Raw genomic sequence first — 9,018 nt, 5'->3', positions numbered from 1 at the left:
TAAAGACTAAAAAATAAACATAAATGGTCATTAAAACATTGCTAAAACAACAAAGCTGGTGGCCTAAGACTTTTTTGCACAGTACTAATATTATATTATATATATGAAGAGTTTCGTTTCAAAACGAGATAACTCAAAACATGTTTATTATTATGTTATCATGTTATTATTTTGTTTTATGGTGCTACTTAGCTGTATTTTTTAAGTTATGAAGGTTTAAATCAAAACAAACCAACTGCAGTTGAATTGATATTAATTGGAATGCACAACCAAAAAACAAGATTTTTTTCGTTTTGCAACGAAACTCTTCATATATATTTATATATATATATATATATATATATATATATATATATATATATATATATATATATATATATATATATATTTATATATTGATTGTCACTTTTATATTTAGCACAATCAATGCATTTAATGCATATTTACTGTAATGTAATGCATAAGGTTTAAAGGTGCAGTAAGCCATTTTTGGAAAATGCTGTTGAAAGTGGATTGGACCAAGCACCAAAACAAACTAGTAGCCAATCAGTTTTCTGCGCCATACGTTATTTTGCTTCTCTTCAGCTATGATAAAGAGGCATCCACACTTGTATTGCATGTTCATGCATTTTGGGGGCTGAGCAATGAAGAGGTGTGCTTGTTTGAGTTGATTTTAAATATCAACAGTGTTTCTCAGAAATCACTTACTGTACCTTTAAAAGCCATTATTTCCCAACCAATCAGTCAAAATCTATTTTCAGTTCAGTTGGAGCTCTAGGGCTTTCTTGAGTTTGGGTGCGTTTGGTGTGACGGCTGAGCCCATCAGATGGAGGAGTTGGCCATGGGCTCTTCAGGAGAGCAGCTGGCCAGTCCCGAGTCCATCTCAGTAGCAGACACAGACTGACTCAGCTCTCTCAGCGAGTTCTTGGTGAAGTTCAAACACGACCTCCTCACCAACCTACGCACCTTCTTGGTGAGCAGCACATAGAGAATGGGGTTGACGCAGCTGTTGAAGAAGGCCAGGCTGGTGGCGAGGGGGAAGCCCACGATGAGCACGTTGTGCAGGTAGGTGGTGTGGTGCATGCTCAGCTCCATCAGGCTGAACGTGTGGAACGGCACCCAACACAGGAAGAAGGCCAGAATCACAGCGGAGACGGTTCTGGAAAAGCTGGTCAAACGCACCGAGTCGGACTGGCGCATCTTAACAGCCAGCAGCACGCCGCTCACGGTGATGGTGGCGAACGGAAGCAGAAAGCCCACGGTGGTGCGCAGAGACACCATCGCAATGTGTCTCACCGCTACCATGTGCGAGCTCTCATCGTGAAAGTTATTAAAACACACGATCTTCCCGTCATGTTGGATTACGTCACGGAATATCAGGGCCGGACAGCTTAAAAGGCAGGATGTGATCCAAATCAGCGCGCACACCCACCAGGCCCGCCGGACGTTTCGAAACCTTTCCGACCAGTTCAGGTGGACCAGCGAGATGTAGCGATCCAAACTCAGGATGGTGAGAAACAGCACGCTGGCGTACATGTTCATGGTGCACACGAAAGAGTTCAGCTTGCACATGGTCTTCCCAAAGAGCCAGTGAAAGTCCCGCAGCACATAGTCGATGGAGAACGGAAGGAAAAGCACAAACACAAAGTCGGCAATGGCGAGATTCTGCAGCCAAACGCTGTTCACGGTCCTTTTGCTTTTGAAGGCAGTCACCCAGATCACCATGCCATTCCCAATTACTCCCAGAGTAAATGCCAGGCTGTAGATAATCACTGATATGATGTGAAGAGCTTCTCTTTGAGTGTAGCTGCCAGCTTTAGCCTCCTCTACATAGCCATACTCCAAGTATTCGTAAGTGTCGTTTTCATAGTCCATGCCTTCTTGGGTCATCATCCTAGAGACAAAATGGGAAAGACAAATTACAAATCTCTTTAATATCTATTGTTTTAATGAGGTTAAAAGGAGAGTGAATTGTTTAAATGTATTGTTATTTTTGTGCCGCAAGCATCAACAAGCAAAACTGCAAAAATTATCAAACATTTTCCCCCCAAACACTCCCCCATTCTGCCATTGGTCGGTCAAATAGATAGCCATGCCCCCATCTCCCACTATTGGTTGATCCTGTGTCGGGCTGCTAGGGATGTTCAAGCAAACAGAAAATCCAGGCTTATTGTAAAAAAAAAATAATATTACGTTGCTTCTTACATGTTTTGCGACGCTTTCAAAGCGAAATGTCCAAAATTATGCCATTTTTTCAGATGAACACAATTGGAGTTTTATTATAAAATATCCTGGCTCTTCCAAGCTTTATAATGGTAGTGAATGGCGCTCACGATTTTGAAGCCCTAAAAAGTGCATCCATCCATCATAAAAGTAATCCATACAACTCCAGGGCCCGGTTTTTCAAAAATAATCCACTAGGATTTTGAATAACGGATTGGATCAAATCTTGAAAATGTGTTTTTCAAAAGAAAAAACGGATTACATCATCGGATTAGATCACGTAATCCAATCTTGGTTTTGATCCAGATCAAACCTTTAGTTTGGGTTTTTCAAAACTTTTTTGTAGGATTTGGATCACTTTGATCCAAAAAAACAGGATTATCCTGATCCCAACAGGGGGTAGGATTTCAAGGTGGATTTCAGGATGAAAATGTAGCAAAACTTTAAAACTAGTCAAAAAATACAACATTTTTATCATGTAATATACATACACATTTTTATCTTGCTCTTGATTAGTTTAACTGTTAAAGTAATAAATTAAATGCAGACATTAGTCTACATATTTAGCCTTTCGGTAACCTACTCTAAACTAAAAATAAATTTTGGTGCCATAAAACAATCCCTAAACAGCTATAAATATCCAACAAAAATATATTTAATTCAAAACCCATATTCTTTCTATCAACATGTCCCTTTAGGGCCTTCGTAGTAGGAAATCCAAATTTGGTGATCCTGACAAGTTCCTATCCGGATCAGATTGATGCAATCTGATGTTGCTTTAAAAAACTGGCTCCAAAAGTAAGATGGATTACGTGATCACGGATCACAAAAAAAGGATTACTAAATCCGGATCAATTTTATCTGGATTAAACCTTTTGAAAAACCGGGCCCTGGTGCCAGTTGTTCAAAAAATTTAATCTGGATCAGAATTATCTGAATTTGGAAATCCCTTGTTTTGCCATCTAGGATCAGGTAATCCATCTTACTTTTGTGCTGGTTTTTCAAAGAAAAATTGGATTGGATCACCCTGATCCATATACACACTTTTCCAGATTACCAAATCTGGATTACCAGTGCTCTACGGAGCCCCTAAAGGGACATGCTGATAGAAAGAATATGGTGCCATAAAACAATCGTCAAACAGCTGTAAATATCCAACAAAAATATTATATTTAATAAACACAAAGTCTCTTTTTAACTTTACAGTAGGTTACCGAAAGGCTAAATATGTAGGCTAATGTCTACTTCTGATTTATTACTTTAACAGTTCAACTAATCAAGAGCAAAATAAAAAAAAATGTGTATGTATATTACATGATATAAATGTTGTATTTTTTTGACCAGTTTTAAAGTTTTATCACATTTTTGTTCCTAAAATCCACCCTTCTGATGGGATTAGTATAATCCAGATTTTTTGGATCAAAGGTATCCCAATCTTACTAAAAAGTTTTGAACATCACAAACTGATGATTCTTTCCAGATCAAAACCAAGATTGGATTTTGTGATCTAATCTGATTTTAGAATCCTTTTTTCCTTTTGAACAACCCATTTTCAAGATTTTATCCAATCCGACAACTGGCCCTAGAGGGTTAATAAAGGCCTTCTGAAGCGAAGCGATGGGTTTTTTGTAAGAACGCTGATGTGCTGCATTTATAACGATCCATTTTGAGAGTTATATTTGCTGTGTGAGCTTCTCCTGTATTGTTTATGCCTCAGTGTATTGGCATCACAAGCTTATTTGCATTTAAAGGTACACACACCAACTCAGCACATTTTTTTCTCCCACCCAAAAATAGGCAGTTACAATGTGGTATAATAAAAAAAAAATACATGGGGTATTTTGAGCTGAAACTTCACAGACATTCTGGGGATACCAGAGACTTATATTACATCTTTTAAAAAGGGGCATTACAGGTCCCCTTTAAATCCTGCCTGGCTAGCACGCTTCCCATGATGTCTACACATTAGGTCAGTAGGTGGAGAGTAGGCGGTCTTTAGAGGATGCTGGAATGCATTTAACCATATGAGCGTTTCCACTACAGAATCATTCCGGTCAAATACATTCCCGACTACCTCTGGAAGTGGTCAGAAGTGGACAATTACAGCTGTATTTAACATTGTCTACTTGTGATCTGATCAATCAAAACGCATTGCTTCTACGAGTTTTGAGCTCGTATTTCGAACAGGTTTACTACATCAGAAAACTATACATTTTAAAATGTATCAAGGTGTATTATTTCCAGATAATACATCATGGCAAAAGTGTTTTGACATAGAATTGTGCAAGTAGCTGCACAGAAATAGGTCTGTGTCAACAGATAATCTGCCCCAGTAATCATAATTAGTGTGAAAAGGAATAAAATTTGTTGGCATTTTACTTACACTAGTGTTTATTTCAGCATTTAATTGTAAGTATAGGTATGTTTTAGGAGATTTGGTAGCACCACAGAGTGTTTACACTTTTCAAGGGAAGCTCCTCTGCGAAAGATTTACTAAACATGTTATATAAAACTCAATATTAGGAGAAAGTATTTTAACATAAAAAAATTCAAGCATCTCAACAATGTCTCAAGCTGTACTGATAAATCGCCAGCATACCAAAGCCTCCGATCAGAAGCCAAAGAATGCAACAATTCTTGTCAAATTCATTTTAAGATCAGTACTCTTGTATGTATTTCTGCAAAAAGATTGTAAGTGAAATATCTGAGTCAAAGTTAACTGAGATGTGCATTAAATCACCCGAGCTATGAAAGAGCCACATTTGATCAAGACGGTTTTGCTTTGAGAATTTCACGGAGCCGCTAACACAAGTATTCTAACAGTCACGCTCAGTTCATGGAAATATTGAACATGTTATTAAGATGCTATTTTCTCTCAGTAAGCCTAGATCAAAATTGATCCCAGATTTTGCAAATATCATGGAGCCTCAATCCAAACACACACTATTTGAAAGACATTTTAAGAGTTACAGAATTAATTACCTGACTGCGTCTTGCTCACGGACTTCAGCTCCTCTGCAAAGATTTCGGTGCCAATTTCACGAAAAGATTTTGTTGTCCCTGCTGGGTGTTCCCAAAGTAGAGAGGGAGAGAGGGAGAGGGTGAGAGAGGTGAAGAGAGGCAGGAGAAAGGATTTGGACTACGCCTGGCCCCTCCACACACACACACACACACACACACACACACACACACACACACACACACACACACACACACAAACACAAACACTTTTGTCCCTCATAAACTCATTCCTATGTTTTGTTGTGTTTTGTTTTGTGTTTCAGGAGCGCTGGGGTCTGTGGTCTGAGTTTTGCCAGCATGCACACAGAGAGCTTTTTATGATTCAGATCTGTCACTAACTCACAAACCTCTCACTCAACAGGAATGTATCACAGCAGGATCTTTCCATCTGTGCGTCCAGAGGACTTTATGATCCTAATGAGAGACGCATGATATTCTCTCTGGAAATGTGATCTGTTAATGAACATGGCTGTAATTATGATGGGCTCAACACAAATCAGCTCGTCATAAGTTAGAAACTAGTTGGACAACTGAGCTGTCACTGCTAGCAAACCTTACAGTGCAATGAAAGAGCAATAACTGAAGTAATTATGCCACACCACTGCAGAATTAATCCAAACTTAAGCAATAAGGGAAGAGATGTTTTCACCGCCTGACCTTCAGAATAAAACTGGTTTCAATTAGAACCAAACAAAGATTTCAAGTCCCTCAAAGCGTTCTGGCTAGAAGTTCTGGAAAACACTTTAAATAATCCAGAAAGCAGCATCCAATGAATCTACAACTCCAAATCTCCAAAGCAAATATAGCACAAACTACAGGGGGGAAAAAAAATAAAGAAAAGAAAAAGAAACTTCTTAATGAGAAGACGGTTCTTTGCCAAAAAAAGACCGACTGAGGTACTTTCACTGTGTAATGAATAATAATTTACTGAAGGCAGTTTTGTCATTTAAACTAGTCTAGTGAGAGAAACTTAAAGGTAAATCATCACCGTACCTTGTTTGTCGTTGAGGATATTGTTCGCTAGAGTAGGTCGCAACTCCCAAAAGTTTACGCAAATGTTTGCCCCATTGGTAAAAGCGGTTTATAAGCGGTGTAAAGTGTCGTTTGGTGGAGACTTCACGCTTCACCACGCCGTCCTGAGAGCACTGACTGAGGCCAGCGTTACAAAAGAGCGAATTCTCTCTGTCTGTCTCTCTCTCTCTCTCTGTCTCTGTGTGTGTGTGTGTGTGTGTTACAAACTTTCAAATAAATACAGTTCTTTTGAACTTTATATTCGCCAAAAAACAAAACAAAAAAATCGTGAAAAATGTTCAACATTGATGATAATGTTTCTTGAGCATCAAATCAGCATATTAGAATGATTTCTGAAGGATCATGTGACACTGAAGACTGGAGTAATGATGCTGAAAATTCAGCTTTGCATCACAGGAATAAATTACATTTTACTATATAGCCTATTCACATAGAAAACAGCTGTTTTAAATTGTAATAATTTTTTATTATTATTATTATTATTATTTTTTTTTTTACAATATTACTGTTTTTTTAATCAAATAAATGAATCCTTGGTAAACATGTAAGAGACTTTTTAAAAAATCGTACCTATACTCTAAACCTTTTATAATTTATAAATATAAATTTAAATATTAGCAAAATATAAATAAAAATCTTTTGTATGAATTTAAAATATTTAGATAATGCACTCCAGCACTTTTGTTTTTGCAGGATTTATATCACCAAAAACAAAGGCTCATGCCAAAGAACACTGATCTAATAGTGATTAAAGAAAGTTATTGTTACATGTGATTAATTCAGGATAATTGGGACATTTTCCCCAGTCATCTCAATAAGTGTCGACATTTGCCTGAGTTCACCCCTATTTCCTTCTATAATGATTTGATTTAAAGCAGCAGTAGTTTGTTTCACTGTATTACCAGAACATATGTTGCAGTAAACAGTTAATACATGTTATAAAGCCCTGGTCTCTGTACCCATCATATATTAAATACAGCAGTCAGATCACAGCTCTTTCATGTGTAAAAATGACATCTGTGGATAGTAACCAGTGCTAATCTGTGCAGGTCACAGGCTCAGATTTACATTTCTGAGCAATCACTGCCCCCTGCTGCAGCTGAAGTACGGCTTTACATAAACAGGATGTATATGCTATTTAATTCAAACCTTAAGGATGTGTGTCACTTCCTATTCCTTGGGATATGGAATACAGATTAAGAGCTAAATTTACACTCTGTTGTTGATTAAAGGCTCATTATTAGGCCTTCATTAGGCCCATAACGACTGAGATCTATAATTCATTTGAAAAATAGTTTGCCTATTTAGTTATGCTTTCAGTGTCTAGGAGGCCATTTTAATACATTTTCATTTTTTTTTTTTCTCTAACACGACAAACTTGTGTAGGTTTACCCCTAAAATGATCACAGTAAATGTCTGCAGATGTGGTCTAGCCTGCTTATTAGACAGAGACAGCTGTAACCCAACATATAACCATCACAATCTTTCACACTGGACACACTTCAGAGAGATGTGAATGTCTGGCAGGTAATCAGTGCAGTTTGGTTGTGACTCATTTTATATCATCTATTGTATCTCAATGAATCATTAATCATTTAGCTATCACTGTGGCTTGTGTACGTAAGGTACACAGCTTGTTCTGAGGAAATTAAGAGGTCAGGCCAGGGATCTGAACCGGGAAGGAAGGGGCCGTTTGGTTGAGAGTCATAGTTTAAGGCCGTGGCATACAGCATTTGAACACAGAAATCTGATCATCCGGGATCTGTTTCCACCATCCCTGCAGTGGCTCCACTGGGGTCTTATAATTTTAACAGGATGTCCTGGAATTTTAGAATGTTTGAGACAGATAGTTGGAGGACACACAACCAGTAAGTTAACACTAAAAACCTGCAATGCATTATTCATGCATTGTATAACTTTGGAAAACATTTTTATATTAAACCATTTTGTTTGAATTCTTTCGAAGCACACACAATCCACCAAAAAATAGAAAAAAAAAGTTTTCTTAAATATTTAAATATTATATGTTGTAACCCACTTCAGTTAAATCTTAAAATAACCAGAAGTGTTTATACTATATATTCTCACTGGTATTAACAAGTTATCAAATTAGAATTTATCACCCAAGGTAATAGATCATATCTTACGGATAGAAAACTTCATGAACAGTCTCTAATCCTGTTGGTGTACCTCAAGGTTCAACACTGGGTCCCTTGTTATTGGGTTCGTATATTAATGACCTTCCTGCCGTTTGTCCATCTACTGTTAATTGTCAGATGTATGCTGATGATACGGTTATAGACTATGCTTAAAGCAAAAAGCAAGCTGCAGAAGTATTATCAGCTGCACTGTTCAGTATCTTTAATTGGTTAATACGTTTACAGCTTAATGTTTGAATAGAGGTGTCCAACCCTGCTCCGTCCTGCAGATTTCAGTTCCGACCCTGCTCCAACACACCTGTCTGTAATTATCAAGCAGCCCTGAACACTGTGATTAGCTGGTCCACTGTGTAAGAACAACTGTATCTATGTTATTTTTTCAAAGTCTGCACATAAAGATCCAGAATGAGATGTTACAGCAGGAAGAAGATTATTAGTAGTATACATATTTAGGCATATTAATGGACTCTCAATTTACATAAAATAAAAAAAAAATGTTGGGAATAAAATTAAGTTTAATCTGGTAAATTTTAGACACATTAGTAATAATTTAACTAACGAAGCCTGAAAGTTATACATTAAT

General features: G+C 37.3%; 1 protein-coding gene across 2 annotated transcripts; it reads right to left on the bottom strand.

Annotated features, from left to right (window-relative positions):
• Nucleotides 1–413: 413 nt before the first annotated feature.
• cmklr2 (chemerin chemokine-like receptor 2) lies at nt 414–6,456 on the bottom strand. 2 transcript variants are annotated; one of them, XM_067409711.1, is made up of 3 exons: nt 6,238–6,456; nt 5,206–5,286; nt 414–1,894 (listed from the first exon to the last, which is right to left on the bottom strand). In XM_067409711.1, the coding sequence occupies exon 3, from the start codon at nt 1,891–1,893 to the stop codon at nt 823–825; it is 1,071 nt and encodes a 356-aa protein (XP_067265812.1). In that variant the 5' UTR covers nt 1,894; nt 5,206–5,286; nt 6,238–6,456; the 3' UTR covers nt 414–822. The 2 variants fall into 2 exon arrangements, with proteins under 2 accessions (XP_067265812.1, XP_067265814.1); XM_067409713.1 differs by having other exon boundaries at nt 5,206–5,283.
• Between the last annotated feature and the right edge of the window lie 2,562 nt (nt 6,457–9,018).

The sequence above is a fragment of the Chanodichthys erythropterus genome, chromosome 14 (assembly GCF_024489055.1).
Source record: "Chanodichthys erythropterus isolate Z2021 chromosome 14, ASM2448905v1, whole genome shotgun sequence".
Classification (NCBI taxonomy): Eukaryota; Metazoa; Chordata; class Actinopteri; order Cypriniformes; family Xenocyprididae; genus Chanodichthys; species Chanodichthys erythropterus.
The sequence above is the reverse complement of the archived record's forward strand: the minus strand, read 5'-3'. Positions and strand labels throughout refer to the sequence as shown.